This window comes from Copadichromis virginalis, linkage group LG13 (genome assembly GCF_057382275.1).
Source record: "Copadichromis virginalis isolate Kocher_CV1m ecotype Utaka linkage group LG13, C_Virginalis_male_GT1.1, whole genome shotgun sequence".
NCBI classification, from domain to species: Eukaryota; Metazoa; Chordata; class Actinopteri; order Cichliformes; family Cichlidae; genus Copadichromis; species Copadichromis virginalis.
Genome location: NC_140630.1, coordinates 26,388,297 through 26,410,283, shown reverse-complemented (window position 1 = coordinate 26,410,283; position 21,987 = coordinate 26,388,297). Strand labels below are relative to the sequence as shown.

The 21,987-nt window shown below is 42.8% G+C and overlaps 2 protein-coding genes across 4 annotated transcripts; one reads left to right on the top strand and one right to left on the bottom strand.

Moving 5' to 3' along the window:
• Positions 1 to 217: 217 nt before the first annotated feature.
• On the top strand, positions 218 to 9,238 carry mcmbp (minichromosome maintenance complex binding protein). The gene is made up of 16 exons (XM_085478253.1): positions 218 to 449; positions 2,330 to 2,421; positions 2,501 to 2,641; positions 2,753 to 2,794; positions 2,876 to 2,966; positions 3,083 to 3,211; positions 3,547 to 3,692; positions 3,821 to 3,918; positions 3,990 to 4,165; positions 6,823 to 6,946; positions 7,050 to 7,167; positions 7,254 to 7,419; positions 7,537 to 7,670; positions 8,357 to 8,524; positions 8,669 to 8,757; positions 9,025 to 9,238. Exons 1-16 carry the CDS (start codon positions 392 to 394, stop codon positions 9,149 to 9,151), a joined length of 1,899 nt encoding a protein of 632 aa, XP_085334379.1. The 5' UTR covers positions 218 to 391; the 3' UTR covers positions 9,152 to 9,238.
• Positions 9,239 to 9,567: 329 nt separating this feature from the next.
• Positions 9,568 to 21,781, bottom strand: inpp5f (inositol polyphosphate-5-phosphatase F). Of its 3 annotated transcripts, XM_085478252.1 has the most exons (21): positions 21,344 to 21,781; positions 19,501 to 19,581; positions 18,938 to 19,074; positions 18,609 to 18,644; positions 18,117 to 18,242; positions 17,781 to 17,966; positions 17,634 to 17,690; positions 17,080 to 17,278; positions 16,745 to 16,924; positions 16,369 to 16,436; positions 15,851 to 15,975; positions 15,665 to 15,742; positions 15,443 to 15,563; positions 15,184 to 15,312; positions 14,674 to 14,791; positions 14,372 to 14,570; positions 14,169 to 14,240; positions 14,015 to 14,088; positions 13,701 to 13,829; positions 13,507 to 13,594; positions 9,568 to 13,364 (listed from the first exon to the last, which is right to left on the bottom strand). In XM_085478252.1, exons 1-21 carry the CDS (start codon positions 21,438 to 21,440, stop codon positions 12,200 to 12,202), a joined length of 3,465 nt encoding a protein of 1,154 aa, XP_085334378.1. In that variant the 5' UTR covers positions 21,441 to 21,781; the 3' UTR covers positions 9,568 to 12,199. The 3 variants fall into 3 exon arrangements, with proteins under 3 accessions (XP_085334378.1, XP_085334376.1, XP_085334377.1); XM_085478250.1 differs by lacking the exon at positions 18,609 to 18,644; XM_085478251.1 differs by lacking the exon at positions 18,609 to 18,644 and having other exon boundaries at positions 17,781 to 17,948.
• Between the last annotated feature and the right edge of the window lie 206 nt (positions 21,782 to 21,987).

The window sequence follows — 21,987 nt, the reverse complement described above, 5'->3', positions numbered from 1 at the left end:
CTCTCGCTCACCACTGCCACCTATAGACCAGGATGATTACTTACACTGTAATATTGGATCTTTTAAATAAAAAACAATAAACTGTATCTTTAAAAAATAGAAGTAGCTCTATATTAAAGACTATTTCTTTACTTTTCTTCACTAGAGCAGGAATTTAAAGTCAAACGAAAAACACCGAGCCTATCCTGAAGGAGAGTTATGACGCACCTCCGTGCTCCGGTTGGTCCCCGTACCCAAAACAAACCCACTACGCTCTCCGTCTGGTGACGCAAATTTCCCGCCCTTCACTTCAGCGATCCGGTGTATGGGGAAAGTCAACAAACTGGTATTTTCACTGTGATTTTTCTTTGATATATTTTCTAATCTCCGGACCTTTATCACCATCTAAGCCATGCCTTCCACACATGACTGGATTAACGACCCCGTTGGTGTTGTTGAGGGGATGTTTGGTAAGACACCGGAACTTCACTCAGTAGGGCTAACGCGTGAACCTAGCTAGTTAGCTCTCTGACTACGTACCATGCCAACTTTGCACATTGCAGGTGGCTGTGTGTGTTTTCTTTTTTCTTTCTCTTCGAAAAAGCAAATGACTTACACTTGTCTTACACTTTTTCGTGTAGTTACTGTACACACGCCACTGCCACACATCAAGACGGAGACGGATTTTAAAGAATAAGCGGAAAAATCCACATATTCCTTAAAATCTTAAAGGACTGACATTTACGTGTCACTGGTGGGGGCGGTTATATTTAAGATTAATAAAAGTTGCTTATATCTTTTAGACATGTTGTATCATGTAATTCTAGTAACTCTTTTATCTATTTTCCTTCCAAACCCCCACATTATAACAGGGTTTCTCTTTACCCTGTCTCACTTCTTTGCTCAACATATTACATTTATACACTTACTAGTCACTTCATTAGGTACATCTGTTGAATTCTTCAATAAGACATATTTAATCTCTCTAATATATGCAGTTCCATGGCAACAACTCAGTGCATTTAACCACGCAGACATGGGCAAGACGACCGAGCATGAGAATTGGATGAAATGTGTTTTTAATTGACTTTGAATGTGGTATAGTTGTTGGTGCCAGACAAGCTGCTTTGAGTATTTCAAAAACTGCTGATATACTGGGATTTTCCCCCATAACCATCTCTTCGGCTTACAGAAAATTGGTCAGAAGAAGAGAAAATATCCAGTGAGGACCAGTTGTCTGGTGGAAATGCCTTGATGATGTTAGAGATCAGAGGACAATGGTTTGTCTGCTTTGAGCTGATAGGAACGCAACAAAGTAACTCGAATGACTACTTGTTAGACCCAGGATATGCAGAAGAGCATCTGTAAATGTGCAACATGTCAAAACGTGAGGCAGATGTGCTACAGCAGCAGAACACTTGATTTCTGCTGCAGAATTTGGATGGTAGGATCAACATTTGGCATAAACAACATGAAAGCATGGCTGCGTTCTGCCTTGCATCACCAATTCAGGTTGCTGGTGGTGTAATGATGTGTGAGGGATATCTTATTGTCACACTTTAGGCCCCTTAGTACCAGCTGAGCATCATTTAAAAACCACAACCAAACTGAGGGTTGTTTCTGACCATGTCTATTCCCTTTATGTCCACAGTGTGGGGGCGACCGTGGCTCAAGAGTTGGCAGTTTGTCTTGTAATTGGAAGCTTGCTGGTTCGAGCCCCGGCTTGGACAGTCTGGGTCATTGTGTCCTTGGGCAAGACACTTCACCCGTTGCCTGGTGGCGGTCAGAGGGCCTGGTGGCGCCAGTGTCTGGCAGCCTCGCCTCTGTCAGTGCACCCCAGGCTGTGGCTACAATGTAGCTTGCCATCACCAGTGTGTGAATGGGTGGATGACTGAATGTAGGGGTCCATAGGGACTAAGTAAAGCGCTATACAAATACAGGCCATTTACAGTGTACATCAGCCTGTGTGGAACGGGAGATTCACATCATGGCTGACAAGTCTGCAGCAACTGTGTGATGCTGTCACGTCAATATTGACCAGGATCTTCAAGGAATCTTTCCACCACTTTGAATCAGTGACATAAAAAATTAAGACAGTTTTGAACGCAAACAAGTGGGAGGAGCACCTTTGATCTTTGCGAGGATGTACTTTGAAAATGCCTGGTTGGGGGACTGGTCTGTGGTGGTAGTGGAGCTTCCATGATTGCTCACACCAGAGGGCGCTTTCCATAGTGAGACAGAACATCTTTATCTAATGCAGCCCAGCTAAGCTAATTTTGCTCTACAACAACCATTTATCCAACTTTGAGTTTTGATTTGCCAATAAAATTATGCCTTCTTGATATTTCAGCCGCTTCCCAGAGTAATCCAAGCTCTGGCTGGGAGGCGAGAGCCGTGGAGTTCTTCAAAGATCGACTGAAAGAGAAGGACGCTCACACCTTGGTAATACAAATTACACTTTCAACAAAAACATGTGCACGAATGACAGGCTCCTAATTTGTTTCTGCACACTTTGATGCAGGTCCCATCTCTCAACGACATCCCCATGCATTACCTGAAGCCCAACAGCCTCGTGAAATTTCGCTGTTTCATCCAAGACATGTTTGATCCAGAGTTCTACATGGGAGTCTATGAGACTGTCGATCCAGCCACACAGGCTAAAGTACGCACTTCTTTATCCTCTCGCCTGCTGTTATTGGTACGAGTGCAGCCCTTTGATAATCTCTTAGCTGTTTTCATCTTTCATCCTCTTTTTCTGTCTATTCTTTCACAGACGTTGCGATGTGGGAAGTATAAAGACGTGACAGAATGCGGGGTGAGTCTCTTCAAAGACTCATTTGCTGTAGATGGCTCATTTTAGCTCCAACTTGGTTGTTAACGGGTGTTTCATCTGCAGGTGGATTTTAACTCTAAAAACACAGTAACTGCAGAGCGACAGACTTTCTACTGTGTGCCAATCCCCGGAGAAAACCCCTGGGTCAAAGAGATATCCTCAGCTTGCAAAAGACCACATAGAATCGCTCTTTACGCAGCTGGCATTCGTGAAATGTGCATTTATATCTTGTGATCTGCTGCTCCGAGTTGTCCTTAACTCTGTTGCACAGATATGCCAACAGCAGCCAAGCAAGAGTGGTGCCTTCCACCTCGTACGTGCCAAGCAGACAGAAACGAAGCTACGAGGAAGACGACGACATGGACACGCAGCCACAGAAGCAGAGGGAAGCGCACGCTGGTACGAGTGTTCAGAATCGGCATTCGTTCGATAAAGTCAAATTTACTGTTGGTCAGAATAAGAGTGTTAGCATAAGGTCCAACTTATAGCTGCTCTTGATCAGTTACATTATATCATTTTATTGTGTCATTACTGTCATTTTTGAAACGCTTTGATAACTTTGTGGATCCGTCCTTGCCTTGTGAGCATCGTCTAGACTCCTTTTTTCCTTGCATTATTGTGCAAATAGAAATAACTTGTGCTTTATAAAAGAAAATAGCATGTTTAGAAAGGCTATGTTGAAAATCCTGTTTAAAAAGCACTTTTGACAACGGTTTTATTTTTCCTTGCTGCAGGTCCTCAGAGTCTCACAGAACATCACGGCAACGGCGACTGTAAGCGGCAGGAGACAGAAGCTCCCTCCAGCCAGATGACATCTGCCTCCCACCTCGACCTCAACTTCCCCCTGCCGGGAGAGAAAGGCCCTTCCTGCCTAGTCAAGGTGCGCTGTGTCAGTTTATTCCTCTTCCAGTACTGAACCGTTTTGAACAAAGAGGTGATTTTAGAGACGATACAGCTATCATGAGGAGAGTTTTAGGACACATGCTATAATGTGCGTATCATTGGCAGGTCTATGAGGACTGGGACAGCTTCAAACTTAACGACATGCTTGAGGTCTACGGGATCCTCTCCGTCAGTCCCGCTCTCAGCGCCTTAGCCGACGAGAAGTAAGACACGTACTTTGATTTTCCTCCCTGCCCTGCTCGGTTTGTTTCTCATTGTTGACGTTTCCATACAGAGACGCCTCTTCAAACCTGCTGGATCCCACGGAGTCCATGGAGACGGCAGAGGAGCAGAGGGTGCACTGCCCGCCAGCCTCGCTCGTTCCACGCCTCCACATGCTCTACGCCAAGCAGCTGCAGCACAACAACCCCCTGCTGCCCTCTGCCGCCACCTCGGAGGACAACAGTGCTTGTAAGGACAAACAGTAGAGTAGTAGGCCTCCAAGTTTCTTCATTCTTTTTCCTCGTGTATGTTACATGCCAATCACACAGCCAGTAAGCATCCAGGAAAATATTTCATAATCCTGCTACAAAAATAAGTATCGCAGCAGGGTTTTTTTTTTTCACAGATTTTAATGAGATAGCTGAATGTAATCTTATTTACATAACATTCTGCTAAATAAGCCTGAGTACTGGGGTTGTCTAGATTTCACTTGACAACTTGAAGAAGAGACACTTTTGGCAAGTTTGACTTCATTCCTCCGGAGGGATGAAGTCAAACTTTATTAAAAAAACATTAAGTAAACAACCCGATGCTTCCAGCACTGCAGACAAATCAGTTATTAATGCTGAATCAATGTGGGCGACACGTTTAAACTGCTTTGACTACATAAATATTATTTGCGGTGACTGTGCAATACTTTAGTGATACAGAGCTTCTTCAGCCGCCCTCGGTGCTGGAGGAAGCATGAGAATCCTTCAGTTCTGTGCACTTTTAGCACTGTTGCCGCACAGCAAAAAGAGCCTGGGGTCAAATCTAACACTCAGGATATTCTCCGTGTAGCTCAGTGGGCTCTTTCCGGTATTCCTGCTTTCTCTCACAGTCCAAAGACGGGCTCCTTAGGTTAACTGGCGATTCTAAATTGGTGTGAGGAGTGGATTAGGGGTGGGTTCTGATTATCGATTTATCGATTAAAATCGATTCTAGCTTGGATAACGTAAAATTGATTCATTAAAATCCTGAATCGATTTTAAAATGTAAATATATTTTGCCCGAAACGCCAGAATCTCAGGTTAAACCTCACAAAATTACAACAACCACCAAATAGCTAAAACAGTAAATGAGAGCAGGTACATGGATTCTGCACAAAGACGTAAACAAAGCGCGGACCCGCCGATGGATCAGAATCAGTGAGATGTCGCCTTTCTTACCCGACGGCACGGACACGGTCGGGGCTGACAGCTCGCTGATTCTGATGTTTCGCCAGGTCTGCGCTTTGTGTTTACGTCCTTTTTGCACTAGATTCTGAAGCTGCAGGTTTTATTTCTCTCCAAACAATATTGAGTGAACCAGCAGCAAAAGAAGATCCAAACTACGCTTCACATAAACATCATCATGAATTCACTCTTAGTTTTGCTATTTTGCTTCCACCAGGATAAAATCACATCTCTCTCTCTCTCTCTGTTCTTCAAAAACAGTTTCCCGTCTAAAAATCTGTTTTCTTCATTACAACATGCCGGCCGCTGTTTTTTTTTCCTTTTACTTACTTCCGAAAAGAAAGCCTAATTTCTGCCGTTCAATACGCTACTGAACAAATTTAAACGTCTTAAAATTAGCCGTGTCTCTAATAAAACCGCTGTAACTTTGCTTCACTTCAGCAGTATCAGGTAACGTTCATAGGTTGACTTTCTTTCGTTTTTTAACTACTGCAGAATATTTTTAAGGTTACCTGTTATAAAATCCCAGGCCAGGAAAGTCGCCTTCATGTTTTTCTGAGTTTTATCCTCAGCTACTTTGACACAAATGCATCTGCTGTGATGCTTACACCTTTGATAAAGTCTCGCAAGTGTCAGCTTTCTTTTTATAGATATAAAAATATGGAAATGTACTGATACGTGATCAGAATTATAATATTTCTGACTGAGGCAAAATTCGCCCGATTCGAATCGAATCGATTCCAGAAATCAGTGACGATGCCCAGCCCTAGAGTGGATGTAAGAGTGAAAGGGGGTCTCTGTGTATCTGTGTGTTAGCCCTAAAACAGTGCCGACCTGTCCAGGGTGACCCCGGTCTTCCTCTGTGATTGCTGGGACAACCTCTAGCCCCATCTGAATTGGATAAGCATAACGTGATAACATGGTCTGTGTTTTGTTTTGCTTTGCTCAGAGATTCTTTTTGCTAAAATAAAATCACACTGATTACGGGTAGTCTGTAAATATGTGGACGTTTTGTTTTGTAGTTGTTTTCCATATTGGTTAAAGTTTAGCGCTAGCCCAGTAAAAGTCACAGAGAGCTGAAAACACACCGCTCCTTCGACTCTAGTTGTCAAAGCCCGAAACAGATTCGCAGAGTCCTTCTCATGATTCCATTAGGTTTTAGTAAAACATTAACAAGAGCTGAAGTTTAGTTTCTGTAGCATCAAACATTTACCCATGAGTGTTCCCATATGAGAGATTTGTGCACATTTAAGCATGTGATGCACAGCAGTAACTCATTCATTTGGTTGCTTATGATAAATGGACATTTCTGACAGGATTACTGTGTACTTTACTTCCGACAGCTGAGTTTTCACACTGTCTTAATTTATAACACACCATTTAAAAACAGTCTGAGGTGTTTACTAAAGTGTGCATGGATATCAAGGAAGTCGCTTCAGTAATTATCAAAGAAGATAACGGGACAGATGTACTGTCAGATCTCATTAATAAATAATATCGCTTAAGCAGGGCGACTTGTTCCATCAGTGTTGTAGGAATGTTTAATGAAGTGTGAGAAGTATTGAAATCAAGCAGGAAAACAATCCCATTAAACTGAAGTTCATTTGCCTTGAAAAGCTTTCTAATAAGAGGAACAATGCAGCGACTGGTTCAGACTGGAGCTGAGTTGATTCTTTGTCCTTTCTTCCTCAGTTTTAGCTTCGACCCTGAGCGAGATGCCCTCTGTCAGAGAAGAGCTTCTGGCATACTTGACTCATGTCCTCCTGGGTGATGCTCTTGCAGCCGAGTACCTCATTCTGCATCTCATTTCTAACGTGTACGTAAAGTTCAGTATGTGAGCTTCCTGATTATTATTTTTTTTGTAATTTTTTATTTGATGGTTTCAAACTAACGCCAGCACACTTTTATTTTTCTTGTAGGTACGTGAGACGGGACGTCCTCCCGCTGGGCAAGTTTACCTTGAACATGAGTGGCTGTCCTACTGTTGCCTCGTACACTGAGCGCCTTTATCAGATCATCCAGCAGCTCGTGCCTTCTGTGAGTTATCAGCGCAATCGGTCGCAGGTACTGCTTGGTTTATATCTGGATGAACTGAGACACACTCAACATTGTTTCCCCTGCAGTCACACTACCTGGGCATGAGCCTCCAGAACATGAACCAGATACGGTTGGTGCCTAAGAAGGACTATGTGGCAAACCGGCTGGTGAGCGGCGCCCTGCAGCTGGCCAAAAACACTTCCCTCTACCTAGATGAAACGCAGCTGGAGCAGGGACAGCTGGACACAACAGGTGGGTCTTCTAGAAGACCACAAGAGGTCGACAGCGAGGACTCAAACGCCACCATTTTTCCTGTCCTTGTGACTGAACTGGGTTGGATCTGTTACTCTGTTGTGTTTGTTGCTGCAGGTGTGCGTAACGTCACGGCCTTGGGGAACCTGATCTCGTGGCAGAAGGTTGATTATGACTTTAACTACCATCAGATGGAATTCCCCTGCAATATTAACGTGCTCATCGCGTCAGAGGGCCGCTCGCTGCTGCCGGTAAGAACGCAGTGAAAGCTCACTCCCACCCATCGCGGATCCCTCCCAGCACCCTCGCCTCGCTCCCCACCCCCGGCTACGGCTAGGGGAGGGGTTCGGTTTCCTCCGGTGTCTCACGAAGCAGAGCCGTGTCAGACACTGGTGGTTGTTTCCAGCCGGCGTCACGCTGTCGTCTCAGCTGACATCGGTCGGCCGCAGCCAGCCCTTCAAGCCGGCGGCTTTAACCAGAGTCTCGCTGTGTTGCGAACAGCCTGAGGAATGTGCTGTGCGCTATTTCTGTGTGCTGGTCTAATGGGTTGCCATGGTGGCAGCTGTGTGCCACGGGAACAATCCCGGGAGAGGCGTCAGGCTCGGCCTGCTATTAGGCGAGCAGTGAAGGGCAGCATGCTGTAAACAACTCCCACGGTTCATTAGAAGTCACAATGGTTACATGGTTGTGTTTACTGTTTACAGCGAGCAGCTATTGGCTGATTAGAAGCTGGAGGCTCGGCTCGATCAGATGCTTAACCGTCACCAAGGCTTTGATCCTGTCTGCCGTGCTCTGAAGTTTTGATAATATGCCAAAGTAGGCGGGCATGCAGCACACAGGGAAACTTTTGCATAGCAACACCTAGTAAAAAAGACATCCTTTCTGGATATGGACTTCCTCTATGGCACACAATCAATATTATTCTTTATCTCCACAGTCTGACTGTCAGATACACCTGCAGACTCAGGTCGCTCCATCCCACCTGGAGGAGTATCTCAGCACCATGCACATGCTTTCTCAGGCCTCATCACAGCTCAACAAGTTCAGAATCTACCTGAGTGTGGCTCGGCTGCTTGACTACAGCATCTCAGATGAAGTGACAAAGGTGAGACAAGCTCTTATACTTATACAGTGAGTTGAGTTTCAGCTAGTATGGTAGCTGTTTCTTCATGTACCCAGTCTGTTTGAGCAACTCTTTTTATAAGTTTGCATACAAGAATTAAGTGTCTCCTTTTCCTCCTGCACTCAGTCAGTTGAAGATGACTTTGTAGACATGAGGAAGGATGACCCCCAGAGTATATCTGCCGAGGACCTGCACAGGATGCTCGTTGTGGCGAGGTGGGTTGTGATTTATATAACTGCCTTTATGTAGCATTTAATTAATTTTCATTCATGAGAATAATAACAGCCCCTAAGGCACTTTAGAGTGTTAAGCAATAAGCTATAATCAAAACTGAAAGCACCATAAACAGGCTGATGATAGCTTCACGCCTCAGCGCAGCCAATTTCTTTTTTTTTTTTGAACTCGCTCGTACATCTCATAGATCGTCTCAGACTGGCAGCTTATTAAAACTGAGATGTGGCTCTCTGCGAATCTGTCCGTAGGTTGTTGTCTCTGAGCCAGGGTCAGACCTCGCTGTCCAGAGACAGCTGGCTCCGAGCCAAACACATAGAGGCGCTGCGGAGGAGCCGGATGGAGCAGCACAAGTGTGTCAACGGCAACGAGCCGTGATCAGAGGCAAATGACATGACTTGTTTGCTTTTTTCCCCATTTGATATCTAAACAGTTTGTAATAAAGATGTTTTCATTTGCCACATAGTTCAGGTATTCACTTTTTTTTTTTTTTTTACTGTGCTGAGCTACATATAAGATTTAGATACTGTTGTATGTACACTAACATCACAGTTTATCATCACACTGAAGTACTGCCTTAAATTCAAAGTCTCTTGTGGGGTTCACACCAGAGGTTAAGCTCTACTAGACAGAAAGGTCTGTTTACAGGAAAAAAAATAATTTCTATCTTCAAAAAAAAAAAAAAAAAGTAAATAAAGGAACAAGATCTGGATCACTGTTTGTCCTGGTGCATTTTTCTTCCTGGGTTAGTATACTGTGCTGTGCTGTTAATACATTTGACAGTAAACATGCAGCAATCTTTTAGTCACTTTTTATTCCAATGAAATATCTGCCTAAACAAGTGTACAGTGCACCCTGTTATCAAGTAACACACCCAAAGAAGGTAAGAATAAATAGGATACTTTTAATATACAATACAATCTCAGTACACTGTGGAAAACGCTGACAGCCAGTTGGTAAGGATATGAACACAGACATCCAGATGAAACCATGTTAACGCAGGAAAAATGTGCTTAAACAGTGCAAATCAAATGCTTGGAGAGCTCCAGCCACAATGGGAGTGGGCAACCACCAGACGATAAATCAAGAGGTGACCGCAAAAGCACTTGGTGTGAAAAAACGGAAGGAAAGACCAAACTTTTAGCCAGCAAATACAGGATTGACTAGAACAGGCGACATTTGCATATAAAAAGCAAGACACCGACACTCTAGCACTGTGGACTCTTTCAGGAATGTGGAGGATTAAGTTTCCTTCTAGGCTTGAGAGCTGCCCCAGTGTTTGCAATCCTGAATGAAGTTTAAAAACACCGCTTACCCTCTGTGTTAAAACCTCACAGCTATTACCTTGAAGCTTTGGCAGCACCACACACACATAAACACACCATCAGCAGCACCTAGAAAAGCAGCCGAGTCTCATTTATAATCAGACAAAATATACAAGTGTCCCGCATCTTATCTGCTGGTGAGCAAGCCGAATGCAGAAAGGAGAAAAAAAAAAAAAAAAAAAAAACCAGGCAAAGGTAACACAAAATATGTGACAGTTTATCTTGGGATATCTCAGCTCAGAGCAAGCCAGATTCATATCACAGTCGGACACCAGCAGGACAGGGCAGCTGTGATTTATTATAATTTCTTCTGGTGTCTATAACAAGATCCTGTGGTAGATTTGTTTTTTTTAACAACAAATTAACTTAAAAAAAAAAAAACATGTAAACTTTGTTACAGTGTACACTTCCATATTATAAATAACTGGGATCTCAAAGGCAAGCGGTCCTAAACACCAGCAGCAACAGGATGCTCCGATTTACAGATTCACTGTAAACCACAAACACAAAAAAAATACTAATTCTAAAACCTGCCCATTCCCACAGAGAATGAATGTGCCATTATCACAGTGAGATATCCCAACATAAAAAGCTCCGATGACATGCACCAACCCTGAATATCTTTTATACAGTACACAAAATGTAACATGTAAGACTTAAAAAGGTAGATTTTGCCATAAATACCTGATATACATAATCCCACTTTAGTTCCCTATTAAGGCAAATATGCTTTAAGTTTGGGGAGTGCATAAAGCGTCAGTGTTTCTCGTAACTGCGTGGGTGCAGTTGCATATATACCTACTATATGCAACTCGCCTGTCTTTGTCAAACATGCAGTTTTCAATGTATAACGCAAGCTAAGGATTTAGCTCAAATAAACCCTCATCGTGTAGGTAATTATTATAACCATTACCAGAATAGTTATTTCAATACATAAATCTATCAAAAACAACTCCAACCAGATGTTTTCTGGTTATTCGTGGTTAACAATGACAGTACTGGGCGTTCTTTTCAAAATATAATGCTCATACCTCTTTAAACTTCACCTTAGCATCAATACAAAAAGCCTAAAAGACAGCTCTACTCAGAGACAGACAATACTCACTGTACATATCAACAACCAGGATACTCTAAGTTCTTAAATAGTCGTTATTTCTACAGCGGTATATCTTCTAAGTTACACTCGACAACATTGATATTACATAGGATTACTACATAGATTATGTCGTCTGGCTAGTTTCTGACAGCTATACAAAGGGTACTTTTCAACACAGAATAGTCCTTTGGGAATCACAAAAGATATTTGGTTGGTTTCTACGACGACTGTTACAAACTGAAGGGCATTACTAGCTCACAAACGCCATTGAGTAGCCAGGATGAGTTTATCCTACAGTACATGATAAAATCAGAGTTGGTCTTTCGACATGCAGCTAACTGCTTACCTGCGTCGTCAAAAATCGGTTGTTACCATTAACCTCACACTCGAGCATTGTGGGTAATTAAATGACTAAGGACAATAACATGTTTACACACGGAAATACTCTGCATACCACTCTCAAAGTATATGAGTTTAAAAGCCTAAATATTTTCTTTGTTCTTGGTTGTTTGTCTCTTGAGCTAATCATATAGTAGAACTATTTCTGGAGTGACTTAAGTTGGATGGAGCACTAAGACTTTGAAAATTATTACACCCTCCAAGTACTCAAATTTCTATCAATATGCCATATTTTTTTTATTCATCCTAGGTACTGTGCACTACTATGCTGAGACATTTATTCAGCATTCATCTGAGAACTAGTTAATAAACCATAAAAGAGAGGAGCGTCAGTGTGCAAGGTTGCATGGCAAAAGATCTATGATTCAGTGCCCTCGAAAGTAGAGTAACCCATACATATGTGCACGTAAACATAGTAACTACTATGATGGGCTTTGGGGTATTTTTATCAATTCTGTACAAGAGTCATTATTAACATGGGCAAGTTTAACTTAAGAGCACATTTCTTGGCCGAGTAGTGACACCATGTGCAAGCTTTTGCTACTGCTACGTTACGGGAAGTTTATACATGACAAACGACTCCAAAGTGCTGCTACAAGGAAAGCACTAGATCTGAATGATCCTGGTCTGGCACTGTGTAAACATTGCCTTCAACTCGTTCTCTTGGACCTCGTTGACAGCTTCTGGCTCGGGGCTTTTCTGTACCTTTGCAACTGCAAAATTGATGCCCTGAGTGAATCCCGCCTGGGTCATGCTGGCCACCTGGACCATGGAACTCTTGATCTTGGCAAAGGGGGACACCACTCGGCTGCCGTTGCTGTCGGCAGGCGAAGGGCCGAGGCTGCCCTCCACCTGTGAGCAAGCGCTTTTCTGAGAGCCTCCTGAGACTGCAGAGCTAGGCTTCTGGATAGTGAGGAGGCTGGAACTGGAGGTAGAGGATTGGACGTCTAGCTGGGATGGCCTGGGGAGCTGAGGCTCCTCCTGCTCCATCTGCTCTGAGCTTGGCTGCTTGTTTGAGTCTGCTGGGTTCTTTTTATGCACAGGCACTGCAGGGTTGTGGAGTGGAGGTATGGCAGCTTGTGGCAGCTCTCCGAACACCTCAACAGGTTTGGTCTGTGCATCCTGGATGAACTGGTGGCAGTAGGCATCGATGGGAGTACCAAAGTCAATGAGAATGGCTTCTTCAGCCACTGAGGCAGCCCCGGGAGACTTGTCATCACTAATGTGAGTTGAGCTTTCTTGCTTCCCGTCACAGCCCGTGACCCGGATAACAGAGGGTATATTTAGCTCTGCGCTACCGATGGACTGGGAGCGGCTGCCCAGTCTGGGATTTGATGCTACGATGCCGCAGCTGGGCAGCACATAGTCCACATTTTCTAAGGACCCAGAGCACGGGTGCTCCGGGTCTGAATTATAAGAATCTGAATCTGAAGAGTGTCCATAGTTTTCATTACCAATGTCTTTTAGGGCTCCCGTGCCAGCGACGTTATCTGATGTCTCCAAGCTGCTGTCCGACTTCCACAGGTTGACATGCATAGTTGGCTTTAGAAAATTGACTTTTACATCAGGCTTAGAGAAGCTGCCCAGCTTACCGAGGGGCTTGAAGGGGCCGATGTTCACATTTGTCTTGGTCTGTTTCACTTTCTGATTTAGAGTGGAGAATTTATTGAGGATAAAACTTTTGCCTTGTGCAAGGCCGGAGCTCCCTTGAACTTGGTCAGCAGGTTTGTTCTGGATCCCCATGATATCCTCGTGAGGTTTACTCTGCCGCCTGGAAAACACACGCAACTTAAGTCACAGCTCTAGCTGCTGTCTAAAAGTTGGCAATGCAGTCTGAATGTTTAACTTCGTTACACTGAAATCATATCAAAGAGAGACCGAGACGAATGCTAATCAGCATAATTTGTACTTACCTCTCCAGCTTCTTTTCAACCACAAGCAGGTCATTCCCTGTAGCCTGCTTAGTTATGCGAAGCATCTCAGCTATGCACTGCAATGTATCTGTGAAATGTCACAGTGTTAAGTCTTAAGCAATATCTGCACAGTTTAAAGTGTAAAACTAACTTTTTCTCATTTTATTTAAAGAATTCAAATAGTCACACACTACCTTTCCCATCATCCTCGGGATTTCGCGTTGCAGCTCGCAGCGTGTGAAAGTATCCGCTAGTTTCCTCGTTCTTGAAGTGCAGCCGCATACAGCAGAACTTTGGCTTCCCGAACAGAGTAGGCTCAGGACCTGCAATGCGAAGTGCAACTTCTAATATCCGTTTGTAGTGATTTGCTTCCGTTTCATGAATCATAATGAGCGCAGATATTTCTAAAAGGTTACGGAAGAAACTGTTAAGCACACTTTCGAGAAGTGTTGAATGACTCACTGAGTCTACAAGAGCTCTCACTTCTCCTTGGAGTTTAACTTCTTACCAATTTCGATCTTTTCCAAACCCTCTAAAATGAGGCGTTGGTACTGGTTGACTTTATCTGCTTCTTCATCATAGCTACAAGGAAATAAATGTACATATAAGTCAAATATAAGAGTTGGGGGTTTTTTCTTTCGCAAATTTAAGGTTCAACTTACAAGGCAATATAGTATGCTTTATCAGACAGGAGCAGCAGCACATCTTCATCTTTGTTGGTTGCATCAATGAGGCTGGTGGGAGATAAGAGAACAGTGGGATTAAAAGAGCACGGAAAAGCCTCGATGGAACTATAGTTCAGCTATATCCTGATTATATAAAGCCATTAAGCATCAACGCACAGTCAGAACAGCATTTCGCTCACCTCATGTCACAGTTTATGAGGGCCCAGCCTCCGTGAAACTTCTCATCGTCTAGTAACAGCAGCTGCATGTAGGTCTGCAGAAGGAGGCTGACCTGCTCCTGGGCCCCTCTTTGGCTCTCCTTTTCTTTTTCTTCATGCTCCTTCTCTTTACTGAAGATTGAGTAAAGGTCCTCCGTCACTGGCAGGCCCATCATCAGGTCTGCAGACAGAAGCAAAAGGAGTTTTAACAAATGCAAATTAAGGATTGATTTCAAGACACTATAGGTAGAAACCAATATGAGTAGTTTTTTGTTTTCAAATACCAATCACTGCTTGTCTGTAAGCATCCCTAAAACGGTTCAGATAGTAGCGATTGGCTGAGTTCACCCCGTCCTTCATGACACCGGCCAGTTTCCTTTCTCCCGTCCTGGTGAAATCCCCCTAAAATAGGACAAAAAGTGTTACCTTTAACTCGTCGCACTGCTTTTTTATTTAATTATTTGACGACCTGAGTGCAGTGCTAAAAGGTTATGTCCATATTTGTGACATCCCTTTTTGTTTAAATATGGCTTACCTAACACTTGTGTATTTGCACATTCACAGTTATTGCCCAATATGACAATATGTGAGAAGTACTGTTTCTGTTTTTAACACTTTTTTCTCTCTGTCAAGTCTTCTAAAGAACATTTAGAATACTAGATGCTTCCCTGTGTGTCATTTGGTTCTGAAAAGGTGCTGTTCAGTAAGTTTACAGTAGGAAAACATTACACTGTACTCAGATTTGGGTAGCACTTCTAAGTAGGATTATCCCAGACCTCATACAATTAAGATACCTTGAGAGCTGCTGTGCCAGCGTACTGTCTGCTGATGGTGTCACCGTTGTTTGCCCACATGACCTGATAAATCCTGTAACACTTGAGAGGCAGAGGCTGCTCTGGAGGCATCACACCCAATTTCTTCAGCTGCAGGAAGAAAAGCACACATAAAATGCAATCCTTGATATTTATAATGGTTATGACCTTTTTTTTTTTTAATAATCAGGATTTCTAAAATATAAGTTATCATAAACAAAAAAAATCCAGAAAATCACACCTGTTGTTCCATCACTACCCGGGCAATAGCAGCTTGGACCACATTGGTCCTGTCAAGACAGTCCATACAGTTTACTCTGAAGATGCCCTCCTGCTTGCAGATTACTCCTGCTTGGTCCACCCTGGCAGAGGGACACACAACCAGAATCAAGACACATTCACAGAAATCGCATTTTGACACCAAACCTATCATGCTATAGTGCTCAGGTGGCACGACACTTACCAGGCCCACTTCATGTCAGTGATGATGTCAGAAATGGCATCTGTCAGTATCTGCACATTCTCAAACTTCATGCCGCGGCTGAGAAACAGGATACAAGAACCATACAGGGGAAGTGAATGTACTGTGGTCATATATAGATTGTGAAATTCGTGTAAAAGACGCTCGTGTAAAAAGGGTCTGTCTCACCAGTGCTCGTGAAAGTCGAATGAAACATAAGTGAGGTTAGAGTTGTTGTACAGGAGGACTTGTTTCAGATATGCATCACCAATTATCTTCTCCCGCCCACTTTGATCCACCAAGTTAACGATGACCTAAAGAAGACACCAAAAAGTGCTGTCACTGGATTTTTAAGATTTTTGGGTTCAGTGAAGAGTGAAAAAATAAATATTAACTTTATCACATGAAGAAAAAAAACAAACTGGGAAACAGGCTTAAGTCTTTAAAAAAAAAAAGCCAACAGCTGAGCTCATCACAAGCTTAAATAAAAGTACTGCTACACTACTGTAAACACTATCTGAAATAATCCAAGCTACTGACAAGCAATGTCATTAGCAGGATGTTCTGTTTTAGTTACAACAGGAAGCGGGTTATGCAAGCACTATGTATAGCTGCAGACACCACAACCCAAAGTAAATAACAGAAAATGCATTTAATAAATAGCCTAAGCGGATATACGAGTATGCACTCTGGTGAGGAACACTCACCTGCTTCTTGTACAGTTTAAGTTGTTCTTCAAAGTGAGCAGCAAAGTAGGTCATAGTCTCCTTCTCTCCTGAAATGTCAGGTGAAAATATGCATTAAAAACTTTTTTATTATTATTGATTCTGGTGAAAGAGTTATTTATGTTGTTTCCAATGCAAAACAAGGAGGGAGTCACAGTTAAAATAATTTACTGATTACAATCTATAATTTATGCAAGAAATAAAAAAAAATAATAATCAGAGCAAGGGCAGAGAAGGTAGGCTACAATTTTTAAGCTACCAAAAAATTTCATGAGAAATTGCTACTGGAAAGATTTCTACACAAAGAGTGTCAGAAACCATCAGTTTAGGTCTAAATACAAGATAGAGCTCTACTGACCTTTTTCTATCCGTGGCCGGGGGTTGTAGCGATACCCTGCCTGACTCCAAAAGACAGGCACAGAGCCACGAGTCTGCACAAAGGACAGAGTGTGGCTGTGCACGTGAATCAACTGCTCCGTCTCCACATAGTTAGCTACATGGCCGTCTGTATCCACTCCTCTGCGTTTGTACCGCATCCCTTTGAGGGAGAATAATGCATGTGTATTTATATCCTGGATCATGCTTCACTTGCAGACAATAAATCAGCTAGCTACCAGAATGTGCCTTAATTACTTGTTGCAGCCCATGCAACTGGACTGAATCAGAGCATGACTCCCCTAAGGCAAACTCTACCTGCGCGGTGGCGGCTACGTCTGGAGATCAGGGCCACAGTGAAACGAGGATGGATGTCATCAACACAAGTGATCTCCTTTGGTGGGGTGTCAGGGCTGCTCCGCTCTTCATCAGAGGTCTCATTGTAGTTTACCACCAGTTCCTCCACCTGCACAAAGCCCTGGATGATTGGTATCACCCAGAAGTCAACCTCTGGGACCTGGAACGTTCAACAGACATTAAAAAAAGAAAAATAGCCAGACAGATTAAAATTTAGTTTGAGGCCAGGTTGATAAGAAAGTACTTTGCATCCCGCCTTTGAGTATTTTCATGCTGCTTTTGATAACGCCCTGGCATTTATCAGTACATACAAAATGCCACATTTAAACAGCATGACCAACTACACTCTTTTAAGCTGACTATTTTACAGAAAATACAATGACTCTGTAAGCAGTTTTCAGGAGAACACGGTGTTTTCATTTAATTCTAATTACTCAGGCCTGAAAATAGAAAAGCAGCACTAAGCAGACGCTCTCTGTATTTCCCAGTAGATGGGTGGGGCGGGTGTTCAATACCTGAAGGTCAATAAGTTCTTGGATCATGTGTTTATTCCAGAAGAAACGGTCATCCACCTTTAACACAGAGTAAAAACACAGTCAGCCACAATAAGGAGTTTGTGTAGTAGACATAAGCAGAATAAAATAACTTCAATAACTCCAAACCTGCTTCCACAGAGGCATGTCAGACTTATCAGAGTCTCCTTGACGCTGGACACTGTTTGTCAGGTCGTAGGTCATGCTGTAGTAGAAGGAGTCTGAGTCCATGAATATCTTGTACAGCTCATCCAGCAGCCGCCTCTCCAGGCGTTCCTTCTCTTTGTTTTCCTTGACCTGGAAAGCAGGGGAATACTGGATTGGGCAGGTGGAAAGAAAAAGTAAGTCAACAAAAGAAGGAAATCCTAGAAGAACTTCAAAGCCTTCACTAGTTTGAAAGAGAGGAAAGGTAGGGGATCAGTTTCAATATGATAATCCATGCTTGTGTGTAAAACAAAACAATACCTTTTTCTTGATGGGCACAGCAACATTAGATTTGATCTGACTTAAAGTTTTCATCAGCTTGGACTCATCTGGAGACTGGGCCAGCTTCTCTGGTTTGTCGATGCCAAAGTGATGCTTCTTGCAAAGCTGGAAAAAAAAGAAAAGAGGATGGTCTATCAAATTTCTGCAGCTTTACAAATCGAAACATGATAGTGATATTTAGACCATCAAACACGTTCAATGGGACGAGGACAGAGTTGGAAAAAAAAGTGAATTTGGTATCAAATGTCAGATATTAGATAACCTCTACAAAAACAGCCAAATAGGACACTAGAGTAAACTATAGTAGCAATACTACTACAGGGCTGCTGCAAACAAGCCAACATCTACACTGATGCACACACCAGGATTTCTATGCACAAAGGGAGACACGTGTTCATTCTGCGCTATAAGGGACAAGTGGACAAGATTTAAAAGCCATTGTGCTAACAATCCACCGCCATTATTACTCACTTGGAAATATTCTGTCTCACCATCCACGAAGCTCCCCTGAAAAACTCAAATCTCAGCAATCAACATTCTTTGCGGTCTGCTGCGGTTATTTTATGTCTGCATGTATTTTTTTTTTAAACTAGATATGTGCGGGCAAAAACAAAACTTATCTAAACAACTTCTACACCTCAGTCCATTCTCAGAGCTGAATCATACACTGACTCATAGTGTATTCTTGGATACATTAATACCAATTTAGGATTTTAACTGTTAGAAGTACTGCCCAGGGAACTGAAAGCATGATTAAAACAGAAGTTAAAGAGCAGAATAAACAGCGCATGTGTGCACACCTCCAGCTCGAGCTCCTGAGGCTCTTCGTCAGACAAGGGGATGACGGCGATCTTGGTGATCTTGTAGACTTTGTGGTTTCCCGGTAAGTGGCCGACCAGCGCTTTCTGACGGATTAACACAAGGCCGAGAGGAAGATCTGTCAAGAGGAGGGGAGAAGAAAAAAAAAAAAGGTGGGGGAGTTGCATCACGGGTGCAAAATTCCTCACATTCTGAAAATGTGTGAAGAAAGCAGCTGCACATCGGTCATTAACGGCAACACAAGAAATCTCTTAAATAATATCGCTTATACTAGAATGTATAAAAACAACAAAAGCACTCTGCATCATACAAATCGGGGCTTGTCATCAATTGAATCATCAGTATTGATTCACTCCTCTTGATTACTACACAGATTTCAAAGCTCTTTCACACATTTCTTTTCACACCTTTACTGGTGAACAAGAAACATCCTGAGCACCGGATGATTTGGCGGCTCAAAAGTCCAAGCACACACAGATGGAAAGCACTGGCGAGAATGCGCCTGCTCTGCGAAGTGTTCAAAGGTCTTCCGTGCTCCACGTACCTGTGTGAAGCTGTATCTTTCCAATGACACCTTCCACCAAACCCAAACACACTGGGTTCCAAGCTAACAGCAGGTCTGTGGCTGAAAGAAAAATACAGAGATGAAACACGACAACAATGCTGTAATACATGCTCTGCAGCATATAAGAAGCCATAAGTAACATTTTTCTGCAGACACAGTTTGTCTGTTTTTTTTAGTCACAGTTTTGCATATGAGTTAATCAAACAAAAGTACAGTAGTCATGACAAAACGACAGTCATAGTTGGCTGGTGCTCTGTTACATGCAGGAACTTGTTTTTTGTTTTTTTAATTAATACTTAGAACACTCTCAAGCCTAGATGATGTGAACGCTGTGTAAAGGTGGTGACAACTCACAGGCAGTAGATTTTCTGTCTCAAACTTGTAAGGTCTCTCACTGTTTGTTCGTGCATATCTATATAAAATGACAGCTATACACTTGCAGGAAAGTCTGCCTGCTTTCATTTTATTGAATAAAATGTGATATGATGCATGAAAAGACAAGCTTTGCCTATTTATTTATTTTTTATTTCCGAACACCAGGTCAAGTATAAGGTCAGCCCAGCAAATAAAACGCAATGTTCTGCATTGGTGAGAGATTACACATCACAGTGGAGGAAATTGGAAAAATGTGAAGGGCGTGGCTAAGGGTGGAGAACATGAACTGTAAGCTGCCCTAAACAATGAGTCTTCCTGTTCCACAAGGCAGACAATTTAATGTGCGGGGGAACCGGCTGGGAGGGTCCCCACAAGAAAGGTCTAGAAAACGGCAAAATTAAAAAAAAAAAAAAAAAAAAAAAAAAAAAAACAAAACGTAAAAAAACCAAACAAACAAAAAACCAGTTAAAAAAAGTAACAACAACAGCTTCACATAGAAAGTACAATCAGTGAAATACTTAACTATGTGCGAGAGAGTGGAGTGGAAACGCAGTGAGGAGCGGAAACCCTTTTTCCAATTAAATAATGAAACAGTGGTGCAACTAAAAACCTGTTCAGGATGGCTGCACAACCATACTACTTCAACTGCCACAGGGGACAACCTGCACAGCTCTTGTGCTGACTCTCATAAAACTTTTTCTTTCCCTTCTGCTGGGAAAATGTTAATACCACAGGCCTTGGTATTCATTTAACATCAAAGCATGTCCAATCATTAGTCACAGCTGAGCCAGTGTTTCAGTACTCGCTTATGTGACTCAACAGCCAGAACCTGGCAATAACACTCAATATGCTAGCTTTAAATTTTGGTCTGTATGCACTTTTATACCGGAATTATATTATAATTTAGCTCTCATTAATCAATCACTTTTCCGGTTTTTTCACCTTCTCGTTGTCTTGTTTTATATCAGATTTGTCTTTAAAAAAAAAAAGAGCTGAAGAGTGAGATGCACCTTCCAGTGTGTAGCATAAAGAGCAAAGTCAGAAGTTTGAAGTCTGTTAGGGGTGTTGGCACTATCGAAATGAAAGCAAAGAAGCGATCATTTCAAAGCTTGGGATCAATGCTTGAACCATTAAAAATACCGTTTAGCAAGCATTTGTTGTGTTTAACGGAGGCAGGTAAATTAGCTTCGATCTAATAATCATCAAAGGGTTTATCACAGAGATGAATACGCGTCAGACACGAGAGATTAAGGTTGCTGATGTGTTTGAGGTGCACTGGGACAAAACCCAATGAGCACAGTGATGCTGTCAGCTTAAAACAAGCCAGCAAAAACGACGCTTCGTCTTGACTTTAGTGGTAAGTCCAAATGTTAGTGGCACTGTAATGTAATGTTAAATGGCCGGCTGCAGCAGTGAAAAGCGACATCCACATCCAGTACCTACGTACCAGGTCTGACGGTCATCGTCCCGTCTTTTCGGCTGCACCACAGAGCACGGTCCCCGCTCTGAAGAATGTAGTCGTCTTTAGCTTGAAACAACTCCATTTTTGTCTCTTCAGGTTACACAAAAACAAACAACTAGCTGGTCCGACAGCCCGGTCCTGGTCCTTCACGTCTCGACGATTAACCGTCGATAGCCTCGGTTAGCTCGTTTCCCACTGGCTCGCGTGCTACTAGAGCTAGCTACCTAGCGGGTGCAGCAGCTGGATGCGTGTCGGATTTGTTTATTCCACTTCTGCGCATATTGATACTCAAACTCGCTCTGTACCGGAGTAGCATCCCTTCCCACGGTCATGCTGGACAGAGTGAAGGCGGCTACACATCAGTGAGTGAGAAACAGCCCCGAGGTGAAGCAGCGGTGAGCCGTTCAAGACGTAATAGGCTGTTTCCTGGTCTAAACAATGACACGTGACATCCGTCATCACCGGTGTGTGCAGGTACTGATCATAACCCCCCCCCCCCCCCAATACTGTTTACCATATGATTACTGTAATTGTTAACTAATCTTATATTTACACTTTAAAGGACTAAGAAGCAATAAAAATGTTACCAACACATTTCCCAGGTGTTATTATTTAACCAGCCACCCTAT

Coding starts and splice junctions, on each gene's coding strand:
- mcmbp (XM_085478253.1), top strand. CDS start 392: ATGCCTTCCACACATGACTGGATTAACGACCCCGTTGGTGTTGTTGAG. Junction 2,422..2,500: donor AGAAGGACGCTCACACCTTG/GTAATACAAATT, acceptor ACTTTGATGCAG/GTCCCATCTCTCAACGACAT. Junction 2,795..2,875: donor AAGACGTGACAGAATGCGGG/GTGAGTCTCTTC, acceptor TTTCATCTGCAG/GTGGATTTTAACTCTAAAAA.
- inpp5f (XM_085478252.1), bottom strand. CDS start 21,440: ATGGAGTTGTTTCAAGCTAAAGACGACTACATTCTTCAGAGCGGGGAC. Junction 18,645..18,937: donor CTCAGGAGCTCGAGCTGGAG/GTGTGCACACAT, acceptor TGAGTTTTTCAG/GGGAGCTTCGTGGATGGTGA. Junction 13,365..13,506: donor GTTGAAAAGAAGCTGGAGAG/GTAAGTACAAAT, acceptor TGTGTTTTCCAG/GCGGCAGAGTAAACCTCACG.